Below are 25,561 nucleotides of genomic sequence, written 5' to 3' on the forward strand. Positions count from 1 at the left end.
AAATTCATTTGTATTTGTTTGTATTTGAGGATAAAATGGCTTGCAAAAATTAACATTTAAACCAAGGGTGTCAGACTCGGGTTGGTTCGCGGGCCGCGTTAACGTCAACTCGATTTGATGTGGGCCGGACCATTTTAGATATAATATTTAGATTTTTTTTTTTATAAATGGTTTAAAAGATCTGGATCAAAAGCCCTAACTATTCCATTTTTTATAGATCTAAAACAATGTTATGTGAGCTTTTTTTTCTTAGTAAAGGAAAATCTCTTAATCATTATGTTCCATATTAAAGTGGAAAACAGAAAATATTTTTAGATTTTACAAAATGATTTTTGAACTAAAAACAAATTGATGAACAAAAAATGACTAAAAAATTACAATTATTGATTTAAAAGGGGGAAAATCAGGAAATATAATATACAGCTATAATCTTCATTTTAATTTGATCCTAAAACAGAAAGTTGGCACTCATGATTTACTTTCTCGGGCCACACAAAATGATGTGGCGGGCCAGATTTGGCCCCCGGGCTGCCACTTTGACACCTGTGATTTAAACTAAAGTTTAATCTTCTGACATGATCAGCGACAATGCAGAAATGTGAGCATTGGTGCTTCAAAATGTGTCACTTTTTTAGAGTAGGAATATTATTTCTCCTGTAGATTATAGGATTTCTCCAACCAACATAATTGCTGTACGTCCATATTGGATATATATTGTATATTCTATTGTACAGCCATATACTTGTACTTTATCTTCTAATCCATCCATTCAAAGTTCAAAAGCAGGTTAGAGTGTTATTCGACACAGACCAGCTCCAGGGTAAATTCTGAAACCCCCATTAACTATTATTGTCGCTATTCCCCCATTACCGTTAATATTTCTATATTATGTGTCTTACTTCCTCAAAGAATCAGCACTGAAAAGTTGGTTTGATTTTCCTCGGGCGAGCGAAGATCGAGGCAATCAGTTTGGGAGCACTGACAAATGCAATAAGCCAAAGGCTTCCTCTAAATGGGTTTTAAGATATTGTATTACTGTGTTTATGTAAGACTACTTCTTAATTATAGCACGTGTGCGCGCCAGCGTCCTTGCGCGGCAGCCTAATTGCTCTTGATAGGTTCGGAAAAGTGACATCACAGCAGTCGGCAGCGGTCATGCTGGGGTTGAGGTTCAAAATGAGCTGATTTTATATCTATATTTATATGCATTGTCGTCCAGTTTAATAGAGAAGGATCCGAAAAACATATTTCTCCAGTACAGGGATACCTTTAAATCGCCTTTACTTCCGATAATTACAATATATTACACATAATTTACACAACAGCATGTGATTTGTATAATTAGAAATCAGTTTTCTTGATAATATTTAAAAAAAATGATCTGTCATATATATGTATATGCACACTGTGCTTATGACATAAATGTTTTGACTGCAGAATGTCATCTTACGTCACATGGTAGGCCAATTTTGGAATTTTCTTGTGTATTTTATATTTTTTATTTCAAAATACGAGGATAATTAGTTTTCCTGCAAATTTGGTTTAACTGTAGTCAAAGACAAAAGGCATATGGCTTCTGCCATCTTGTGGTCTGTATTGTTTGGTACAAATCATTTTCATAAGTTTATTCAACGTAGAAAAATGAATGAAAGATGGTGAATATCACAATTGGTAATATTTCAATGACAAAAAGATAGTGTCATAAATATTAGATAAATATGTGACGTTAGTTTAAGAAATATTTATAGATCTCTTTATCCATATTTTTTTAATTATTCAAAAGATCTACAGCATGGCTGCGTAATATTGAAAAAAAAAGACTATTTTTAATTTTGTGAGTAATTTAATTTCTTTTACTAGTTCATATTACCCTCACTATTAAAATACGCGTTTTCCACTTTTTTATGCTCATCTTTTTTTTAATATCCAAAACAATTCAAATTTTTGGGCTATTCTTCCCTATAATAATTTAAACATCAACACCTCATCATCAGCATTATGTATTTTGTAACATAGACACATTAACAGAGACCTTCTATGGTGGTTATGCCCCCTGTGGGAGTGCATTGGTAATAACTTTATTGCAAAAATACAGGTTCCTTCTTTCCCTCTTGACCGCAATACTATTTCAATGATTCAAACATGAACTTCTTATGTCTCCTTTTTTTCCCTTTAATTTACATTCATTCCCTTTCTTATAGTCTCTCTCTTTTCAGCTTTTTTTTTTGCATTCCATTGGTTGAAACTATAGCGTAAATAGATGCAGAACAACAAAGTTCACCAGCAGCATTAAACATGAGATTCCTCGTGGTGATGGTGGCGGGTTGGGTGGGCGTGTCTTATGCGGTGGTGGTCGTCCACGGAGGCTCAACTTGCATAGCGGACTCAAGCGCTACAATTGGGCTACATTCTCCCGCAACCTCAAAGAAAATACAAAAAAACAAAACAAAAACAAAAAGGAGAAATAATAACATCTCTCGGGAATAATGCCAACCTTTGGTTTTGTCGCAACAATCTATTTCCACTTTTTTCTTCTCAAATGTACAGCATAAAGTTGATTCTAAATGTAGCTTAGTAAAGGGGGGCATGACTGTACAGTACAACTGGTTGACATCTCTCAGCGCATCACCCGCTGAAAATAGACCTCTTAATACAGCGTAAAAAGCAATATGTCTGGCTCTATTGAATATAATAAAGTGTATCGCAGATTTTTTTTTTTTTTGACCTGAGGACCATTTTTAAAGTGAAACAAGCCACCCTTTTTCTATCGAGTATCCTTCCCGAAAAAGTGCACTTCAACTTCTCCCGCCTTGCAAAGTGCTCTAAATTCAAAGCCTCGCTTCGTTAAGCGAGCCAACGCTACATTCAATCCTTCAAAAAATCTAGCCTCGCTACTTCGCTTCTGCTGATTTAAGTCTGCACACCCCTGTTCAAACGTTCCCATTTTTGTGATATTGAAAAAAAAGTCTTTTTCTGTGTCTTATAGCTTAAAAAACAATTCAAAAGTGGAAGTAAAAACAAAGGTGATGTAGTTGCACAAGTGCGCACACCCAAATAGAAGCTTAAAACCAAAGTTGAAGTTTTTGGTTGTAATTTTTGGTGAAAATTCAGCTGCATCACCAAAATGAATCATGGCTGCAGAGAGAATTATGAATAAATTCACAATGCATAGAACTTAATAACAATATTTGAGGTGAACCACAGGCACTTAAAGTGTCGTGCATGTATTCGGATTTTATCTAAAGTTTGTTCTTTTTAAATGAATTGGACGTGTATCATCGTTATAGGCATGCAATGAGTAAAATGCTGTTGTACTATTGTATGTATTCATATATACATTTAGAAATTTGATTGAGATTTAAAAAAAAAAATTTTTTTAGTAAAATATAAATTTAAATATATATACATTTTTAAATTTGGTCTATTGTGATGACCACTGTCACTCAGAAGGTTAAGGGTGTCGGCTTACCGTGACCGGACGTTTGGTCGGCCGGACGTTTGGTCGGCCGGACGTTTGGTCGGCCGGACGTTTGGTCGGCCGGACGTTTGGTCGCCCGGACGTTTGGTCGCCGGACGTTTGGTCGCCGGATGTTTGGTCGCAGGACGTTTGGTCGCCTGGGTGAATATAATTTTGAGAGCTGGTTTCAACAGTAGATATTTAGATATTAAACTCTCTCTCTCTCATGAATATATTTTTGAGAGCTGGTTTCAACAGTAGATATTTAGATATTAAACTCTCTCTCTCATGAATATAATTTTGAGAGCTGGTTTCAACAGTAAACTCTGTCATGTTGTCAAACGTCCGGCGACCAAACTTCCGGCGACCAAACGTCCGGCGACCAAACGTCCGGCGACCAAACGTCCGAGTACCTCGGCTTACAATTGGAAGATTTGTTTTCAATTAAATTTGATAAATGTATGATCACATTAATGCTGGAATAAATATTTCATCTTGATGCATTTTTTTCAATACCACAAAAACCTGGTATTTGAACAAGGGTGTGTCGGAATTGGGTCCATCGTACGTAATCCTTGCCACCATCATCTTTGATCGACATACGTAATATCCCAAGTTAGATGTAGCTATCTCGAAAAAACAAACCCTTTGTCATAGGAAAGAAATACAGTAAAAATAAAAGCAAACAATCCTCAAAGGTGCCAGGAAGTAAAAGAAGTTTTAACGGCAGAGGCGCTTTTCTTGTTCAATCTCCCGGTAGAAACGGGAGAGCTGTCATTCAGGTAGCTGAGCTGGGGGGGGGGCAGAAGGTAAATAACGGGAGGAGGGCGGGGAGCAAAAAACATCCGGCCTCGACACTTGTGAAGTGTACCCCCACTTCTACGTTGAATATTCATGAACATTCCTTAAGGTCTTAGTTGTTAACATACACATTTCATACATGTTTTGTACACGGCCTGGGTTAAAAACAGAACAAAATATGGCTGTCTATAAGAGAAACAGTTCCGCTGCTACGCGTGCGTGTCCGCCAGGAAATGCCCGTGGAGAAAGAGGAGGAGGCGGGGCTACTCAGAGCGTCCCTGCCCCATCCCAGAAAGTGTCGCGAGGGGAGCCACAGTGGGGGAACTTTGAGGTTTTCGGGTTCAAGAGTGACTGCATAGACAGAATAGTGGGGTGAGGGCCGGAGGCCGAAGCAGGAGGGGCGGGGGGGGCTCTATGTTTGCGCTTCGGGGGGTGTTTGTGTGCGTGTTTGCGGGCGAGATGCGTTCCCGGGGTGGGGTCGGTTCCAGCCGAACTCGTCCGTGAGCTCAGTGAGGCCGAGAGGGACCCTGGTCGGAGGGCAGCTTGACCCCGGTCAGGCAAAGCCAGAAACTCCCGGCGCTCCCCGACAGCTCCTAAGAACACAGATGGAAGTGCCGTCTTAATTAATATATCATCGCCGCCTTTATTCATTCTTGAGTTATCGCGAACACAAACGTAGACAGCAAAAACAGACAAACACACGTAACAAATACATTAGCCTTTTGTAGGTTTTGAAATATTTTAAATCCAATTTGATGGAATTCTGTGACTTTAAATTTCAGAATTTTTAGGACATGGTTGAGACCTACTTTAGGCACACTCGCATAACCAAGATGTGTTAGTTGCATTTAAATAAATATCCATATATTTTATTTCAGTCATATATTGTCACAGTTTTAGGAAAAAAACTAGTGTAAAATATTTGGGCAAAAAAGTAGTTGATTGTGAGACAAAAAATCATTAGAAATGGAAATTCAGTTGACCATTCCATATTTGAATATTTGAGATTCATGCTCATTGGTGTTTTACCTCTGCTTAGTTCAAGAATGGTTTTGCATTGAAATGCATTCATTTGCATTGCGTTGCATTTCATTGCATTGAATTGCATTGAATTGAATGCTTGTGTTGTCATTATACAAGTATAATGAGATTGGATTGATGTATCATCCATTTTCAATGAGCGCCAATTCTTTGCGTTAGCGGGACTCCATTGTAATATAGAATATTTTTTTCTTTTTCACATTATCCTGGTTATTCAATCCAGTGTATCGTTAAATCGAGTGTACATTGTTTAGGAGCAGAGAGGGATGCCACGCTGTGATGTTTACCTGTGAAAGCAGAGGAAGTAGGTGGTGGTGACTAAGTGTTGGTGATGGAGAGGATGGAGGAGGTGATAGTGTTGGGATAGCGACAGGGACTCAGGACAAAGGAAGTAAGCAATGGGAGGAGGAGGAAGCACTGACATCGGCCTGCTTGGACTTGGAGACGAGACGGAGAGAAAAGAAGAAGAAGAAGAAGACCGCGAGGGGACAGATTGAGACGAAGCAGTATGTTGTCATGGGCAGGCGGAGGCGGAGGCGGACTCACAAAGCTGCGGGTGGCAGTCAGGCGGGCGTGCCTCGGGGTCACCACTACCGTGCCGCTCAGGCTTCGTCCCATTCGCCTCGGATGGTCCCCCTGGCTTTCTGGCCCCGCCCCCAATCGCAGACCCTGCAACATCATTGGCTGGAAAGGCGGCGCCAATCAGGCCGTGACAGTCACACCGATGGAAATGGCGACCGAGATTGAAAAATGGCAGGAGGCTTACCTTGTTGAGGTAGCTGGGGGTGCTGGCGCCATCCGGCCCAAACACGCTCCTCTCCATGTCTGCGTTGGGGGTTCTGGAGCGAGCTTGCCCTCCCACCCTGGAGATGAGCCGCTCGGACGGACTGCAGCCTACACAGGAAGAACATTTTTGTCACCTGTAGGTTGACAGTTAGCCAGTAGAAGGCATGCCTGTAACATCCAGGACTTTGAGGAAGTGAGCCCGGTGGTCGTAGTTCATTTTGAACCTGTTTCTATTGTAGTGACCCGCAGAAATAAATTAAAGGGCCTTTCCTATTTACAATTTTGCATGCTAGTGTGTGTGTGTGTGTACCTGTTCTCCCAGCCTGTAGACTGGCCTGGTAAAGGGTATCAAGCTCTGTTAGTTCAGGTTCTTCATGGTCACAGCTGTTGGGAGGTCCTTTTTTCACCCGAGCGGAGTGCCGACCGGCTCCGGGTGCTTGCGAGGGGATGGCGGCGTAGCGGTCCGGCGGAGTGTCGTAGGTCGTCACCATAGCGTCGGGCCGATCTAAACTCCACGACGACCAATGCCGAGCGACGCATTCGGACGGCAGCAAAGGCCGAGGGGAGGAGTTGGAACTGGGCTGGGGGGGCTGCCAGAGAGGTGTGATTGGTTTAGTGTCGGGGGGCGGTGGAGGAGGGGGCAGTGTGACGGGCGCCTCCCAAAAGCGTAGCGGGAGAGACGGCAGGGAAATGGCCAAGTGCCTTCCCAACGGTCTGACGCTCACCCCCCCGGCCTGCAGCAACTCACACAGCCTCACTCCCCCGCCGACGTCACTAGAGGGGGCGCACGGGTGAGCGATACTGAGGGTGAGCGTCGGGCGGGGGGGAGCCACTGGCAGGCGATAGGGTGGAGGCAGAGGGGGCAGGTCCTGGTCTGGCGCTGTGTCCTTATTGGGCGCCTGGTCCTCTTCCTCCTCCTGATTGGGCATCAGCAGTACTTGGACCGGGCCAGGCTGTTCACTGAAGGAGGGACACACAAAAAAAAAAGGATTGTAGTGACGTCAAGTGCTTTTTCAGAAGGTCACAACAATGGCACCACAGGATAAATAAGCACACAATACACACACACACACACTCATACATACACACACACTGCCTGACTGGTTGAGTATTGCAGGGATTCTCAAACTTTTAAGGTCTGAAATTAATTTTCCAGAGACCCCCTTCTATTACCAATGCCAAAGTAATGACCACCCTCAGAACATTTGTTTCTCCACTTTACACAAATATAGCATAATATCATTTATTAGAAAGGACTGAATTGAGGCTCATGTGCGTCATGATGAAATCACTCTGCAGTTCCTCTTGGTGTGTTCTTAAAAACCACCAGAGGACAGTGTAACCAAGGACATACATTTCTATGTGAACTTTTCAGTGAGATAAATATATTTTAGAGGATAAAACATATAGGCCTGTCTGTATTTTTTTACATTGTCTGTCAACATGTGTTGCTGCATCGTTGGTATTCACATTTTTGTCAGACAAATGCATTAGTTTACATCATCTGCGGTGCTATGCAAATTATGTTTACTTGTAGGAATCCGAAAATGAATCTTTGCAATGAATGTTTTTATGTTAATTAAATGTCATAATAATTTGCAGAATTTACAGAAGCCCAGGGACCCTAGTTTGAGAACCACTTATTTCCTGTATTGGAATTTACAGCCACACACACACACACACACACACACACTTCCTGATGCCAGCATATCATGCGCTGTGATCTGACTTTCCAAAGAGTGCGTGGCGTCGTGCGTCAACGCCGCAGAAAGTAATTTGCCCTCAGCAGGCCGCCGTGTCACTTTATTGATTTACATGCAGGCAAATGATGTATGCATGACATTAGCGGATCCTATTTGCGTGTCCCGTCAGCGTGTGTGTGTGTGTGTGTGTTGTTTGTGTGCGTGCAATAGCAGCCATCCTCCCTGCTTCAACTCTTTTCAGCCTTAGCAATTACCCAGCAGGCTTTGCAGCGGCGGGCTATAAATCAGACGCTAGTGTTGATCAATAGAAAAGAGGTGGGATGTAAAATGAAGAAAAAAAAATTGGTATAGAGCACTAAGTGTTTTCCTATTTCCCCAGTTTGGCTTGACCAGTAAATGAGTTGCTTTAATAGGCTGAGGAAAATATATGGGAATTTAGTGAAATAAAATAATAGGCAAAAAGTGAATCCAATTTTCAATAGCAAAAAGTACCTTTAAAAAAAAAAAACTTAATGCCTTTCATTTTTTAGGGAGGTAATTATGTTCTTGGTTTTCATTTCAATTTTTATGTAGAAAAATGTTGCTGTCCAATGAGGGAATTAAATATAATAAAGAGCAAATAGTGAAGCATACTTAAAATTAACCTACCTTCAAAAATAAGATAATTTAAAAAAAAATTAGGAGGATTTTTCTTTTGGGCTGTCCGATAAAAATAAAGTTTCCCCCAAGTATTTTATATTGATTAATAATTTTTCACGCTTAGGTTTCCATTGATGGCAATAGACATCCAATTCATTCTGCCTAGGATGCTTCCAGTCAAAATGGATTGGATATCTATCATGTTCTTAATATGATGTTGTTCTTCTTTCACCAACTACCACAACACATATTCTGTGACGCACAAATACCTATAGTGAAAGTGAATGAGTTAAAAAAAAAGCCAACTGCAGTGTAGTCAAAGCAATCTTGAATTTGATACCTTTAGGGCCTCTGCGGGCCGACATGTTGTAACCCTCAAGCACAGGAGCAAAACACACAATATGACACCAAAACAAGTACAATTGCCATCGCACGACAAAACGAGAGCGCGACAAAGAGGAAGCGGCGAAGCACACAAAAACACACCACACTCCTACTGAGCTCAGCCAAGCAACACGGCGGGATGTGCACAATAACAGAGGACGCACACGCACACAAACGAGTCCAGGGGGGGGTCGTGGTGGGAGGCAGGTTGTTGTTTTTTTGCGGGGGTCACGGTGGTGGCGTGTATACCTGCGAGGACCCTGTGGGCGAGGGGCGCTTCCTGACTCCCGTTGCTGCGCTTCCCGTTCCTGCCTGCCTCTGAGGGGGCCGACAGCGTTCCTCATGCACGCGGATGCGGCCGAGCCGCTCGGAGCGCTAGCCTCATGCAGGGGTCTGAGCACAGCTGAACCCACCGCACGGAGTCAGGAAAGGGGGGGGGGGGCAAGAAGATAGAGTGATGAGGAAAAGAAGAATAGGATGGAAAAAAGAGAAGACAGAGTGGTTATGTTATGTTGTTGTATGAAGAAGCGGGCCTCTGCAAAGGGATTGGACCCGAGAAAAGTGCGGTACGGGTTGGGGGGCAATGCTGTTCTTTAATGGAGTTTTTAGAATAGCAAAATTGCCTATGAAGTCGTGTCATGGTTTATGAAAATGCATATTTCATATTTATCATTCATTTGCCGCTGTTATTGCATTGACTGTTCAGGGTTAGTTCTTTGCATTAATAACAACTAAAACAATTTTACATAAACTTTGATTGGATGATTGACTGTCAAAACTAATTAAAATGGAACTACGACCACCCGGCTGTAAATTTGGAAATTTAACAGGCAACAAAAAGCTTCAAATGATGTAACGTACGCTCATTAATCAGCCCCGATAATAAAAATAAGTAGGGTTAATGCCTATAAATATGTGGAACATACAGATTAAATTTAATTGTGAGCTATCCAACAATAACAGAGTATAAATTCAAATTGCATCATTACATTATTAATTAGTCAGACTTGACAAAAAAAATCAAGCTCCAAGATTCGATGCGTATACAGGCCTAGAATATACTTACTAAATTTCATTTCAGAATTTAAGACCTCCCTCTAGGCATTTAAAAAAAATGTCAACTGTAAATTGAGGCCTGTTCATTAAAATCTGTTTGTAAAATCCAACATGGCAACACTCACCCGTTGGGTACACCACTACACAACTTTTAACTCCTTAAATAAGCATTTTTGCCTACGGCTGGACAGAGCTACATTGTATTGCTTGTCTTTAATCGAGCGTGTGGCGAGTGGTTACAACATATAAACTGTTAAGTCAAACAAACAGTCAAGGTCACGAGTGCCTTCTTGCGCTTTTGCTCTAGATTGTTCCGAAGGGCCTTGAACGCATCGATACGGATGCTGCACACCGCAGCATATACTTATATAAGCACGCCGATAGTGAAGCCATCTGTCCACTCGCTTGGCGTCCTCATACTCCATCAAGGTTGCTTGTGCTCGCCACGGTGTGTGTGAGTGTGTGTGTGCGTGGGTCTCAGTTTCATCAACACACTAAAGTACGCACGCACAAAGGAGGACGGCCAGGACACAAATCTAATAATCCAGCGTACAGATTTACTTAGTGCTGAGCCCAAGGGGGGGAAAAAAACCTTCACACCTGCAGTTCAGAGAAGGCACACACATACACACGAAAAACAAACACACCGATGCATGTTGTTGTCTGTGTGAGTACGGCTTTGAGTAAATTCTTCACATACTGTCTTGGCCACGAACACAAAACCACAAATGCTTGGTCTTTTGTCGCTATGGGGACCGTGGCCCAATGACATATTGATAGTTTTTGAGTCATTGTGCGTAGTGAATAATGCAAAGTAATTGATGGACCACTTTTTTTTTGACTGTTCTCTTTGTCCCTGTGCGTACTATATATAGGGAATCAAATCCACACGTTTGGAGCAAGTTCAATTTTTTTTTTACTGCTGACGCAACCCGATTTCACAGTTTGTTGAAGTTTGCATCAAAATAGTATATAAAAATGGCACATTTTGTATTGTAGGTGGTGGAGTTAGGCTTTTCAATGGTTTATTAGCCACCAAATCCACAGAACATGACTACTGTAGGCCAACAACAAGAGCAACAAGCCAACTCCCCCAGCCATCCTTCCCACTCTCACACCAGTCAGACACACGGTGCATTCAAGGACAGCCCAGAAACTGCAGTACTTAACACATCCACATGACAACATGAAGCGTACATGCAACCCAATTTGCTAGATTCCTGTCCTCATTCTTATGTTACATGAACCCAAAGTTGTTTGACTTTGACCGTCAGCGGCGTACGGTCTGTGTAACCACAAAAGCACATATTATGTCTTTATCTGATGTGCATCGGAATGTATTTTTCCCTTAGCCTTAATTTTTAGGCTCTCAAGCTTTGTGTAGTCTGCAAAATTTGTTTAGGGTCTTTTCTGAAGGTCATACGTCTTTATGTCCTCTCATAGGTCACCTTTTGCACCATGCTGTAGGCCACAAACAGTTACATCTATAACGTTATGACGTATTTTAATGTCTTCGCAGTGTGGCGATGCCATTTTACAACTCGTCTGCCATAATCACTTGCATTATAACTAAAATGATGCTCAACCCAAAGTAATGAGCACTATCACTTTTTTACTGCCAAAGAAATACACACACCAATCATAACACCAAATGTGCATAAGACATACATTTCCTAACCACTTCAATTCTAGTCACGCCAAGTTTTACCAGGATTACTCTGCTAATTAATTCATGCACCTCGCGTCCTTTTTAATGAAGCCCTGCAAATATAATGTGAGTGCTGCCTGCTATTTATTATTCAAACATTTCAAAGGCAATACTTAAGGAATCGTTCCTTATTCTAAAATGTCTCAAGTGTTAGTGTCACTTATTGTGAAGTTATTGCAATTATTCAATTGAATATTCATCCCATATTGCCACATTGTTTTAAGTATTTGAAGCATTTACACGAGGCGTGCCTATTTTTCATAAATAGATCCTGAGCTAGTACATTTTGAATTTTTTTATGATCTGTGCACGTTTCCAAATCATTTGCACTGAAAATCCGCATTTTGCACACGTCCTAGCACAACTCACACCACCAAAAATATTTGTCTCAGAGGTCGGCAGGTGTGTGTGTTTGGTCACAAAAAAGCTAAGCGGTGGGAGGGGGGTTACCAAATGGTGAGTCAAACAAGCAGATGGGTGGGAGGACAAGAGAGGAGGTCAGACAGAGACATTTACATATATATGCGGCGAGTGACCTCACAGCCAGACCACACGACTTTGTGACATCACAGAAGCCAAAATTCATCAGGCTGAATTATTCGACTGGCAGATTAACTACTACTACGAAGACCAGCCACAGTAGGAAATGTGGAATTGGTCTTACCCTGGTGCTGGAGCTGATCCAGGTCCATGAATTTGCTGGGTTTGGGGTTGAAACCCATGGCCGCCTCCTGTTCCGCCTCCTTGCGCTTTTGCTGCTCCTGTTGGCGGGCTCTTCTGGCCACCTCCTCTTGAAGCTCGTCTAGCTCGCTGCGCCCTGAAACCCACCAAATTGGGACCAAGACATTACGTTACAACCTATCAAACATATGGCCCCCACTAGAGGGTCCGATCTGGCCCGTGGGCTTGTTCTGCAGATCATTGATTGGCAGAATCAAATGCTTTGTTTGATACATGTGCAATTAATTCACTTTAACTGGTAGGAAATGCTCATCAACCGAATACAAGACTTGTCTGAGAATTACCAGTGTTCGTTGCACCCGACCATACAGGCGAGGGTAGCTCTTGCAGGATTGCTCCAGTGCTCTTTGACTTGGGTACCGAGCGCCATGATGGTCCGGACATCAACGTTCGTTTGTGTTGGCCCACCTCCCTGAGGGGACAAAAAAACATGATGTGGAACAAGTTGTTAAAAGCTTTTGTCTGGCGGTGGTCTCATACCTGTCAGGGCTACTGCTGTTCCTCTCGCTGCTTTCATAGCCACTCTCCATTCTTTGAATCAGGCGAGGCTGGTGCTCGACCCCACTCAGAGGCGGAGGAGGCGCCATTGTCCGTGCCAGAGGTCTGAGCTGAATGGCCGGGCTGAATCTTGCCTCCGATTCTGCGACCTCGCTACCTGCTGGTGCTTGAGAGCTCTTCGGTGTAGGCGTGATGGGTCGAACGTTGGGTAACGGTGGCCGAGGCGGTGGCGGTTGAGAGGGTCCCGGCAGGGTGTGGTAACCTTGCGATAAGAGCCGCTGGCTGTGGCTTGTGAAGATGCTGTCGATGTTTAGAGCTTCTCTCCGGGGTCTCCAGGTGGGCCGGTAGCAACCACCAGAGGAGCTAAGCCACAAATAGAGGACTTGTTATTTTTGGGAGATTTCAATCTTCTGTAAAACCTGGTCTGAAATTGGTGCAACAGTAGTTGTTGGACTCTCATACCTGGACTTGCTCTCGCTGCTGGTGCTCTCATCCTCCCAGTGAGGCCCCCCGACCCCACTCTCGCAGCCCCCGACCCCTGAAGAGGAGGAGGACGAGAGGGGCCGAGAGGAGGACGAGGAGGACGTGAGCGGCCGGCGGGATGAGAGCAGGAAGACGGCCGTCTCCTTATACTCCTGCAGGGGGGGAGAGGGAGGCCGGGGAGGACCCTCCACTGCTGACTCTGGGTGGAAGAAGTAGTACTCCCTTAACTATGGTTGCATAATTGTTCATAGATTATACAGAAGTTATCCAAGCTATTAGAGGAAAGCCTCTGATCCTTTTCTTCTTATCTCTTTTGTCTTGAATTTTTTTTTTTGCATTATTCTCAAGGATTAAGGACAAACAAATACAAATTCTGCCAGAAACCTTTGTATGAACTGTGAGAGTACATGAAATAGTTCCCATGGTTACAGGCAATACTTAAGATTGGAAGCCGAGCATATTTTTTAACCGTTATACTGTTTTAAACAAGCTGGGTGATTTCAAATTTGGATTTCAAGGCGTAGTCCATTCATCGCGACGTCCCCCCTAAAACTCAGCAGAGAATGAAGCAATACCTCCCGTGTCCACAGCGTGCGATGGCGTTCCAAGATCGTAGTTGCAGACCACCGTGGTCTGGGAATCGCTGGATAGATGGCTGCCCGTGGACTGATGCAGCGGGCGGCTGCGACAGGCACGGTGGCTGGAGCTGTCTGTCGACGAGTCCGTGCGCGTGTCACTGGAAATGGACGGCTCCCGGCCTAAAGACAGGCCACAGGCGGTTAATCCCGGCCGGGTTTTCATATGTTTAGGACAAATGATGCCGGAGGGGATTAAGAGGTCGAAGGTGGAGCTCCAGATGATTGACACAAAGGCGTAATCCAGGAATGGGCAACTGTTTGGGACTCAAGGGCCACGTTTGGTTTCAAAAACCTCATTGAAAGTCTTTTTTTTAATAGTCCTTTGGGTCATTAGAGAGGTGGAACCTATACCAGTTGACCAAAGACAGAAGTGGTAAACCAGACTTGGGAATCCTTTAAAAAATATATCTAAGTTGTGCCTTTACCTGTTTGTCGATTATTTGTATCTTCAAGTTCAGCCTGGGTTGTTAGCACAAAGTAAAGAAAGTCTTTAAGCGCATTTTTGGATTCTCTCTGCCGAGTTGCATATTTTTAACGTTTACGAGATGAGTTTTGAACAGAACTGTAAGTGTTTTCGGGATCGTGGCTTGTGGGACAGTTGCAATTTGATGGCAAAATCTTTAAGGGGAGGTTCCTGGCACTCGATCCCCCCCAATCCCCCACCTTGTTACCTGATGCGTGACGGCACACGTACCAGAGTCTTCGCTGTCGTAGCCGGCCTTGCTGCTGCAGTGCTGGAGCTCCAACGCCGGCTCGGCGCTGTCCTGCAGTATCACCGGCGTCCCTCGGGGGTCGGCGTAAAGCAGTAGCAAGGGCTGGTAATGGCCTTTGATACAGCGGGACACCACGTCCTTCCACTTAGGGCCGATCTGGACACACACACGCGTATATAAGGCTAGTCAATGACTACATATTAAGAGAAACCATGTCAAATTTATCGCCCGAAGCAGAAGGTCAGACACATCTGCAGTATTGCTATCATGCGGGCAAGGACATATAGCTTCACTTACACTCACTGACACGTTCGCACGTACCACTCACATCTAAATGACCTTAACGCACAGTCACGTGTGGACGGGGGGGGGAAACACGCACTTTGACACATCGAACGCACACGGCTCTACTCGCCTCTTTGACTTGGGCATCGTCGAAGTACATCCATTTGCGTATCTTGGTCTGGAAGAAAAAGGTGGAGTAGTGCTTGCCGTAGTAGCACACCATGCCCACCAAGTAGAGCTCTGCTTGGCGAGCTCGCTCTTCTGTCACACGGTAGAACAACTACAGCGAGGGAGGGAGAGAGGGAGGGAGAGAGGGAGCAAGGGAGGGAGAGATTCAAGGAAGAGAGAAGAGGTATGCAGTGTGAGATAGATGAGTTCACAGGAATGCCAGGAGCAGTTTTACTTTTATTTTAGTTTATTTATCTTTTTTTTTAACCGCAGCTGCGCACTAAATGCTTTTCCCTTCATTGTTTGGAACCATTTTGGGTCCTTTAAATAATATATACCGAACTCCATCATGATAATCAAAGTATTGCTTTTTTGTGGTGTATTCTGGGATGTTTGGAGTTAAAGTATCTTGTTTCAAATGTGGTTGTTTTTGCGATGTGGATTTGTATAGCATTTTCAATCAAATTGAACAGTTTTTCTTTTTTGTGATTTTAATTGAAATATTTTAGACATGTAGTCATTCATATACATTTTTTGAGAAATGTCATTTATCTGCTCTATATCACTTTTTTAATTTATTCATTTATTTTTGTATTCATTTCCCTAACAGCAACCAAATGTCATCCATTCCTTCATTTTCTGAACTACTTATCCTCACAAGGATCGCGGGGGGTGCTGGAGCTAGAGCTCCCAAAAGTCTATTACAAAGCCATATTTTCAACTCGTAATTCTGATGCATAATATAATTTTGAAAATTAATACATAACATGATTTAAAAAGAATAATTTCATACAAATTTTGACATTTTTAGAACATGTACTTTTGCTATTTCTCACTTTCTGGCAATTAAGTTGCATAACAAAATAAATATAAAACTCATTATTTAATATTTAAAAATTCAACCTAAAAAAATGCAAGCCTTCAAATCCTGCCAAATCTCCACAGAAGAGTGAAAGGTATAAAAGCAACTCGCCAGTAAAATTTCATTTGAATATATTTTACTCCTCACCACCAAGAGCCAGATTCTACCGCTTCTTTTGTCTGAAACCCCAAAGCTATTCAATCAAACAGCGTGATTAGCGCTGCATTTTCTCATTTAAGAGGCACGACGCACGTAATTATCCAAATTGTCCTCTATTTATTGCAAGTGGGATAATCGTCTCAGCGACGAGGAAAAGACGGAAGAAAGGCGACAGGAAGTGGAGGGAGCTTCGCGGCGGGGTGTATAGATCCGCTTCTTGTGACACAAAAGGCATCACGCCTGTGACGACCGGCTTCATCTTGCGGATGAAGAATGACAGACGGCGGGCGGGCAGGCGGCCCACATGACTGACGAAAGGAGGAGCCGGCGGCCAACGGCGTTGGTCGCACGGCGAGAAGAACTTGACACGCCATAAAGCTGACTCATGCATTATTCATGGGAATCACTTCAGAATGAGTGTGCCCGAGATTTAACGGCGGCATTGAAATGCGCCGACATCGCTCGGTCGTGACACTACTTTGCGACGCGTGTGTACGAGGGCCTGCCCGAGGAAGTCCCGGAGTCACGTGTCGACGACTGCGCTTTCTGAAATCAACGCCAAAGCACGGCCATTACGCACGTGATGCTATGTTTTTTGCTGCGGCTTTTACCGATACAGCTATTAAGGTTAGTTGAACAAACAGGACTGAAGGTTAACCAAACAAGTGCTCCGTGCCGCAGAGAAGATGGACGGCTTGATTTTACCTGCCAATCAGCTACAGTTTCTCATTCATGTGACTTCAATTGCCGTAGCTGGAACATTCCTTCATTTATTCTCCTAATATTGCGACTTTAAGGTCCTAATATTGTGACAATTCTCATAGGTTACAACTCTGGCAACGGAAAAAAAAAATAAGCCCTCCTTCACTCATGTCCAAAGCTGGGCAAACAAATCCTCCCTAAGGGATGTTGTGCAAAGAGAAAACCAATCACTACCTTGGTGATATGTCTTAAAATAGCAAAAGGAGCGTCACCTCAATGATGTCTTAAGGTGTGCAAAACAACCACTTCCTTAATTATATATCTACCAGTGGCAAAAAAGCATGCACAGTATAAAAGTGAACTACTAAATCACCCCCGTCATTGACATGAGCATATCCAACAGCCTCAGTGGCTAAATTTTAACAGCACAAGCTTCCCGAAATGTGTCAAAATTCAACTGGACCTCGGGTGGGAAAAGGTGCCCCGTTGCTATGACGACCAGACCCCCTCCTCCTCCTGTGCTACACTGTCCTCAGTCCACCAGGGTTTCATCAGCTTAGTCTGCTAACCACCTCCCCGTCCTCAATGTCAAGGTGACTTCTTTTGTGGGACCCCTTCAGAGGTCAGAGAAACAACTTTTTTGCTTCCATAACCAGGAAGCGTCAGAGGAGAGCATGTGGAAACGTTTTATGGGTCCAAAAAAGAAAAGAAAAAAAGTTTTACAGCACCATTTTTGACAAATGATGTCTGCAGATGGGCAAAACAATCACCCCCTTGCTCCCCCTCAATGACCCAATACATGGCACAGTGGAAAAAAAGCCTACAACGTGTATCTGCAATGTAATGCACTTTACTGCCGCATACTGGACTGGAGTGGAAAAGCCTCACTTACATCTCCTAGCCGCAAACAAGTCCCCAGGCTGTGTATAACGTCCTCCGCCAAGTCCGAGTGGTCCGAGTCCCACACCAGCCCGATGGAAACAATTTCCGGCGAGTTCATCAGCACGCGGCGGATGCGCAAAACCTCTCCGCAGTTGCTCTAGAGGGGAAAAAAAGAAAAGAAAAGACTCAGACCAGGCTAAAAGTACAGAAAAGGGACCATGGTGAAGAAGGAATGTTCACGTCACAGGTACAAATGTGTCCCCTTTGTGCCAAGTTCAGTACCGCATGTACTCGATGGTTCTTTCTGAATCATGACCTACTGCAGAGCTGGCACACACACACACACACACACAGACACACACACTCACATACACACACAGCGTTGGCACAGCCGTCTCAGAAACAGCCTGAGAACACCCTGGCGACCGGTGGGCTTTGCCAACTCTAGCCTCCCACACACACATATGCGGCAGCACTCTCTCTTTGAGGAAGTGCTGGACTGGGGGGGTTGGGTGGGTCCTGCATGAGGCCATGCCAGGGTCTGCCTCTCCATTCTCAATAGGACCTTTCCAGCACGTTATATAATTGCACCGGCGGTCAGATGAAAGTGCGGCTTTACAGAATACTGATCACGGAAACTCCTCGCAACTCATTAAAAGCCAGAGCGAGAAGATAATCCACATTTAATCAATCGGCAAACGAAGGAGCGCTAATGATGATTTATTATCTTCCACGCATCCCATATGTAACTAAAGAGCATGTCAAGTATTCCAATTTTACAGGACTAAAATAGTTGAGAGCATAAAAGCTACATAGCCATACTTTTTTTTCCTAGAATAATCGCTAACAGTATGTAAATGCACAGGTCTCTTCATCTAGAATGTTTTGGGCAATACGGAAAATAATAACCATGTTATATAATTCTCCTACTGCTGCACCAATAGTATTGTCACCTTCTGATACTTAATCGGTAATCCTCGGTGGCATATTGACCCGAGAACTTTGGACACCCAATAGTGATAAACTCCTACTTCAGAAAGATGATTGGACGCTACTTTACAGCTCATTTGAGGTGGGCAAAAGAAGCCTCGGTGATCTTCAGGTTGCCGGAACGAGCCTTCTCTCAGAGTTGTATTACAAAAGCATTTCTTCAAGTGATATTTCTTGAGTAACACAAGGCAAACACTCTAAAAGTGGTGTCTGAACGTGGGTAAAGCAATGTGTGGCATGTCTTCAATTATACAAGACAAACACTCTTGCCCTGATATACGCCTTCAGGTGAGCCGAAAATGGCTCCCCCGGCGATGCCTTGAGAAGCACAATACGAGTCTCCGTGGTGTTTTCAGTCTGGCAAAAGCAGCGCTCTATCAGCGGTATGTCCTAAAGTGAGTTTTCATGTCTCAAAGTGAGAGAAAATAAACGCTCTGTCTTTTAGATCTTAAAAGTGGGCAAAACAGGCTCCCCTTTAGCGGTGTCCTGATGTAGCAGTTGTTTCTAAGATAACCTTAAAGGTGTCAATCATTCATTTTTTTGAACCGCCTATCCTCACAAGGGTCATGGGGGGGTGCTGGAGCCTACCCCAGCTAATTACGGACACCTTGAATCGGTGGCCAGCCAATCACAGGGCACTAAGAGATGGACTACCAATCAAACCTAAGGGCAATTTAGAGTTTTGGGGGATTTGGGAGGAAACCAGAGTACCCGGAGAAACCCCACACAAGCCCGAGGACAACATGCAAACTCCATACAGTGAGGACCCACCTGGAATCGAACCCTCGACCCCAAAACTGTGAGGCCAACGCGCTAGCCACTCCCCCATTGGGCTGCCAAGTGTCAATCAGAAGTGTTTTATTATATATTGTGTAGATATTTGTAGCTCATGATGGAGGGACGCGGGTGGAGGGGGTTTGGAACTCTGTGAAAAGACCCAGTGAGGAGCCTCTGTGGAAAAAAACTTTCTGGCAGCAAGGGAGCGCCGCATGAAGCCAAGCTGGATCCATTCACTTCCCCAACATGGCAAGACAACACACACTATCCTCATGGAGTCCCTTCTTCCCTTTATTCAAAAGTCTCTGCTAAATTGGACAACACCCCCTGAATGTTTCCCGTCCAGATTGTCTCCAAACACACTTTGGCATTTTATTTTGTTTATGCAAAGCGTTTCGCCGCGTCGTCATGCTCCCACAAGCCCAATACGGCCTCGCTCTCCCGTGCACCGGCAGGTCAATAAGGACAAATCCGGGGGGAAAAAAATGCTTACGCTGACAAAAGCGGCAGAGAAATATGGAGAAAATGCAAATGGATTGTCGATTATGTAAGCGCGGCAAACATGATAGAGCCGTCCCTGATTATATTATATAATGCTGATATAATTATTTCATTGTGTTTATCATAGAGCAGTATTAATAAGATGGGGACCAGCACGCATCTTTTCTTCTTCAACACAATTAACCTCATTAAAATTTCTTATAACTATGAGGGTATGTGTTTGTGTGTGTGTGTGTTTGTGTGTATAGTCTCACAGGGCAATTGCGCAGGTCTCCCATGTTACTGGCATTACGTAGAAGTTCCCCAAACATGTCGGGGGTGGCCTTTTCCCGGCACTCCAGCATCCTTACTGCTTGGTTACTGCAGAAACACACGCAAAACCACATCACATGAGCTGAAAAAAGACAGCCTGTATTTATTTCCATACTTGATATAAAGTATTTTTCCCATTAAATGCAAATGTTATGGAAACATAACAAATTCTCAACTTAAAATGGGTAAACTATACATGTATCGCCATCAATGACATGCAATGAGTTAAATACAGAAATTATTTTATACTATTTCAGCATGTTACTTAATGCCATAATAAATGTATTTCTGTTTTCATTCATTTTTTAAATAACAATGGGATCATTTATATATGAATGTTTCATTATAAATAAAAATAAGTAATGGTTAAAAATAAAAATATAATAGTGTAATAAATAAATAAACAACCAAATGTCATTTTCTTTATGACGGATTAAAGCTCTTAAAGGTCAATTTTTGAGTAGATATACAGCATTACATAACCTTTTTTATTGTACAATATACAATATATATCTATTGAAACTCCACCATCCGACAAGTTCAGCATCTCTCCCACATAAATAACACGACGAGATGAAACAGTGTCACTAATTTCATGATAGATTATTTTAAACAGACACACATTACCATTACTGGTTGAAGTCAGCACCCATCTAGTGCTTCATTTTGCCTGCTATAGTTCAAACTGCGCCACATAGAGATTTATATTGAATACACACACACACACACACGAACCCTCTCTGAGGTCTCCTAAACTGAATTGCTGATTGATGACTTCCGTTTTTCATTGACTTGCTTTCGTGTATGTGTGTGTACGGATGTTTTTGTGGGCTAGTGCGCCGTGTGTTTTTGCTCTTACCATAAGGATGTAGTGGAGATGTAATGAACCATTTGAATAAAGGGCAGCGGATCTGACGTGGCGCCGCAGCTGTTGCATACGCACTGCAAACGCAAAGCCACATACTCAGATTATACTGTATATGCTTGTGTGTGTATGTGTGTAGGTGGGGTGCATGCCTGCTCAAACAGGGTCATGGCAAACTTCTGGTGTGGGATGCAATGTTTGGCCGTGCAGATGTCTTCTCGGCTCTCCGCACTGATGTGGAAGTGAAGACGCATCAGAAGGTTCTCCTGACCAAAAAAAAAAAGATTTGGTGTGCATGCAGGTGTGCAAACCAGTGGGTCATGTGTGTTTTATAATGCATCATTTGACCAAACTGGGTGGTTAATTGATGACTCAAAATTGGTGGAATTTGTACTGATTACGGTGGCTTTTGTTTGTATGAGATGGCCGGAGGGAATTTTGAGGGTGGCGTCGGATCTCCTCCAATTGAACTTTGCCACGAATTTAAGGTGCGCGTTGGCATGGCGACTCACAAAGCACTCGGCCGCGTCATCCATTATTCCCAGCTGGAAGCGCTGCTCGTCCTGGAACGTTTTGGCCAGGGCGCTCCGCAGCGCGTCGGATGGCAGCACGCGCTCGCTGCTGAACTGGAACTGGGCGAAAATGCTCTGCAAACACACAACAGACGAATCTTAAATCGGATCGTTTTAGCCAAATAGTGCAATTTCCGGACTATTTCATCATTTCGTAGTGAAACCTAGTGAAAGCGAAACAGCGGAACAACCCATTCAAGTACCGAGCAACAAATACCCAGACGACAGAGGCTGTCTGGCTTCCATAGCAGACGCCGTCAATTATACATGGGCACTTTTTCCCAACAAAAACAACCCGCAGAGTGCTTTCTAGTGGCAAAATAGAAAAACCACGCAATTTATTGCCAGACCAGACAGACAAAAATACACAATGCTATGAGACAACCTTTAGCTGACCCTAAATATCAAAGCTGTGAGTTTGAAATAAAAGCTAAACACACAACTTTACGAAAATAATCAGTTTGATTCTGTCTTCGTCTTGCCCTGTTGAAGTATTTGGTAAACTTATCTTACGTTTTGTGTCTCATCAGAAGTCACCTTTTGACATCTGGGAAGCAGCAGAGCAAGATGGAGACCCTCCTACCGTGGGAAGACGACGCTATAAAACAGCTGAAGGGGGGCCGCTATCGAGAAAAGGTAATGCGGTCGTGTTGACGCTGTGTGTGTGTGTGTGTCCGCGTGTGCATATGTGCATGTGTGTGTTATGACTGCAGCAATGCGCCAAGGAGAATGGAGGGGGAATATACCCTACAGAGAGAGAGTGTGTTGGAGGGGGGTTTCAGAGGAGGGGGTGGGTGTAAGTAAGGGATGGAGTGGAGTGAGCATGTGTGTGTGTGTGTGTGTGTGTGTGTGTGTGTGTGTGTGTGTGTGTGCACGACAGGCTGATTGCGAAGTTTGCAGCCATCGACACCAACTCCCACATTCATTCATCTTTCCCCTCACTCCCCTCCTCATCCTCACCCACCCCCCCTTCATCCCATTCTTCTTCCCTGGTGGAAAGAGATGAAGTGTTGCAGCAATTTCCAGTGGGCAAAGCTATAGGATGCTTTGGTGCCTTTTTTTGCCTTAGTTTTTGGTGGCTTTTATCTTTACTCAAGTGTCAACAATTTCTAAACATCAAGACCATGTTGTTTTCAGAGGAACGGAATCGCTTCTAAAAGATTTTGAAATGTATTTATGGGCGCTATTAGGAGGGAAACATGATCAGTCAACGCCAGCCTTCCCAGTTGAAATGGATTTGGTGTCTTTAACTGTCAATGGCAGGGATTAATAACACTTTTATATGGCTGTAATTTTGGGATGGCTTTTCCAATACATTTATGAAGTAACAGATTCGCTAGAGGCAGACTCAAACTGGGTGCAAAAATATGTGATTGGGACATCCCTAATGAACATTTTATCTTTATGAATGAATTTTAAAACACAGCAGAGTGGTACTTTGACTTATAAATGCCCCAAAATTAAGAGTGGACTTAAAAACTTTGAAATTAGCCCTCTGCTTTCAATCTGACATATTTATACATATATATGTTCATTAATATGAATATAAATATGTTCGGTAATCTGTGCTATCCCTTATTAGATAAATCAAACTCAAACATTTTATTAACACCACAATAAAGTTAAAAAATATATATTGAAAGTAGCAATTTCACCTTCTGATATTATTCAAAAGGCTATGCCTCTTAAAGACATACCCATCCCCTAAATATTACAATATATATTATAAATTCCTCTCAATTTTCACATTCATTTTGATTTCATATAATACAGTGTGTTTTCCAGTACAGAAAAATCAATGAAAAAACATTTTTTTCCGGCAGGGCTAAATTAATGACATTTCAATATGTTTGAATGGTGAAAAATGAGTTAAAATTAAACAGCAGAACTCAAAATTGACACATCTAATAATCAACCTGTGTAGATTTTCACATGTGCCACTGCATCATATTAAATTCACATATTTGATTTGATTTGAAGATATTACTCCATAGTTCTTCACTCATCGATTTTTTTGATTGATTTTCCTGCTTGTTGAGGTCTGCATTCTCATAAATCATCCATAATGGGAAAAAAAAAAACTTTTCCAATTAGATCCAAATGAAATCAGCATAGAACAATAAATCTTCAAAAATATAACTCTGTAACCAGTTTAATTAAATACACACATTTATCTTGAAATTGCACTCAAGGGAACTTCAATAGAAGTCAAGAAGACGCAGAGTGCACACACACACACACACACACACACACACACACACACGGGTGTCACACACTCATGCACGGCACCCCAAGTGCACGCCTGCAGCAACAAATCAAGGTGCATGTGTGTGTGTGTGGAATGATTTGTGTGTGTTTGGGTGTGGGAGAGAAAAAGAGAGTGAGTAAGAGTGCGCACATGTGCGTGGGTTCTGCTTAGCTCGGCGCTTTCAGTCGGGCCAATTAATTATAGTGGAGTGCAGTGGCGAGTCGACAGTGTGTTGTTGCCGCACTACAGCACATTAGTCACGGTGCGACGCCTTTACTCGGGCCACATGTTGGTCACCACTGGTGCAACAAATGACTTGTCTTCTATTATTGGACCATTCTGTCCACAACATTGCTGCATTTTGCTGAGAGAATATGTAAAATGGAAACATCTTGTTGCCAACAAGAATATCATTTTATCTATTTTAAGAAGCAGTTAAAGAAGTAATTGTGGGATGTATTTTCTGGGTTAATGTGAAAGATGGTTGCAAAATATAGTTACTGAAAGGTCAAGCAAAGAGTCAGTAAAGTATGTGGAGAAATACGATAAAAGCGTGGGAAAAAAATTAAACTCCACACAGAAAATCTGCAGTCTTAAACCGCATTAAATGTTGTTTTCTCTGCTGTCATCGTTTTAAGTAATGTATTTTATTATAGTGACATTCTTTGATCAATCCTCTTTCAGTAAAGGTCATTTGTACTCTCTTTTATCTTTACTTCTAAAAGAAACAAGCTATTAGTCCACCATTCTGGATAATGATATAAACATATAATCTTGTTTTTTTAGTACATTTAATTCTATCTTGTTAGGCTGACAGTAATCACATGATGGCTTCGATTTTGACACTTCATATTATTTCATTCAATATCTTAATGTCATCCTGTCAAAACAGGAGAGATTTTCTTTTCATTTTCTCTCATTCAAATCCCATTTTAGCTAAACATGTCATAGTAGCAGAAAGAAACGGTGTTAACTCGAAAAAGAAAAAGAAAACTAATTGCCGCCATCCCCGACCATCATCATTACCCGCACAGAAAGAGTCTGTCACTTGTTCTAAGTGCATTGTGGGTAGGGGAAAAAACACAAGGGATTTTCTGTTTTGGTTACCTTAAGAGCGCAGAAGATGCATGAGTCTTCCATGCATTTGTGCATGGTCAGCTGGCGAAAGCTTCTGCGGAAGATGTCCAGATGCCACAAAACCTGAGGAACAAAACAGAATACAGTTTCACCATAACTGGCATTGTGTCCTCAATTTGTCTTATTTAACATCAATATCAGTGGGGGGCCGTCAGGGCCTTCAAGGCCTTTTCTGCTGGCCTAAGAAATATCTGAATCATATATTATATTTTGTCCATGAATACTACTTATTAAATAATTCCAAATTGTCCGTTAGCTTCCTTTCATTGCTTTCCCCCCTGGTTGCACTGCTTCCAGATGTGAGGTTATTATTGATTGGATTGGATAACTTTATTCATCCCGTATTCGGGAAATTTCATTGTGACAGTAGCAAGAGGGTGAGAATGCAGATACAGGAAAGGCATAGTTACACATAGTTACAAGTTAGACAGTACAGTCGCAAAGGCCACAGAA

At 42.9% G+C, this 25,561-nt stretch overlaps 1 protein-coding gene and 1 long non-coding RNA gene across 4 annotated transcripts in view; one reads left to right on the top strand and one right to left on the bottom strand.

The window, feature by feature from the left end:
* Positions 1 to 4,035: 4,035 nt before the first annotated feature.
* Positions 4,036 to 25,561, bottom strand: part of LOC144092653 (ubiquitin carboxyl-terminal hydrolase 54-like) — a 32,384-nt gene continuing 10,858 nt past the window's right edge. For 2 of the 3 annotated variants that reach the window (XM_077625654.1, XM_077625655.1), the window contains exons 3-20: positions 25,079 to 25,171; positions 21,664 to 21,798; positions 21,304 to 21,417; positions 21,146 to 21,228; positions 20,229 to 20,334; positions 17,717 to 17,863; positions 15,064 to 15,213; positions 14,630 to 14,804; positions 13,873 to 14,055; positions 13,277 to 13,496; positions 12,797 to 13,177; positions 12,601 to 12,728; positions 12,240 to 12,392; positions 9,061 to 9,214; positions 6,396 to 7,045; positions 6,066 to 6,193; positions 5,846 to 5,983; positions 4,036 to 4,851 (exon numbers count right to left, since the gene is read on the bottom strand). In XM_077625654.1, the coding sequence (XP_077481780.1) occupies positions 4,765 to 4,851; positions 5,846 to 5,983; positions 6,066 to 6,193; positions 6,396 to 7,045; positions 9,061 to 9,214; positions 12,240 to 12,392; positions 12,601 to 12,728; positions 12,797 to 13,177; positions 13,277 to 13,496; positions 13,873 to 14,055; positions 14,630 to 14,804; positions 15,064 to 15,213; positions 17,717 to 17,863; positions 20,229 to 20,334; positions 21,146 to 21,228; positions 21,304 to 21,417; positions 21,664 to 21,798; positions 25,079 to 25,171 (3,225 nt within the window). In that variant the 3' untranslated portion in view covers positions 4,036 to 4,764. Of the gene's footprint in view, positions 4,852 to 5,586; positions 5,737 to 5,845; positions 5,984 to 6,065; positions 6,194 to 6,395; positions 7,046 to 9,060; positions 9,215 to 12,239; positions 12,393 to 12,600; positions 12,729 to 12,796; positions 13,178 to 13,276; positions 13,497 to 13,872; positions 14,056 to 14,629; positions 14,805 to 15,063; positions 15,214 to 17,716; positions 17,864 to 20,228; positions 20,335 to 21,145; positions 21,229 to 21,303; positions 21,418 to 21,663; positions 21,799 to 25,078; positions 25,172 to 25,561 lie in introns of all 3 variants that reach the window. The other variant, XR_013306116.1, reaches the window with a different exon arrangement.
* Positions 22,254 to 25,561, top strand: part of LOC144092658 (uncharacterized) — a 31,421-nt gene continuing 28,113 nt past the window's right edge. The window contains exon 1 of the long non-coding RNA XR_013306118.1: positions 22,254 to 22,359. This is a non-coding gene — a long non-coding RNA (uncharacterized LOC144092658). The remainder of the gene's footprint in view (positions 22,360 to 25,561) is intronic.

The sequence above is a fragment of the Stigmatopora argus genome, chromosome 18, assembly GCF_051989625.1.
Source record: "Stigmatopora argus isolate UIUO_Sarg chromosome 18, RoL_Sarg_1.0, whole genome shotgun sequence".
Classification (NCBI taxonomy): Eukaryota; Metazoa; Chordata; class Actinopteri; order Syngnathiformes; family Syngnathidae; genus Stigmatopora; species Stigmatopora argus.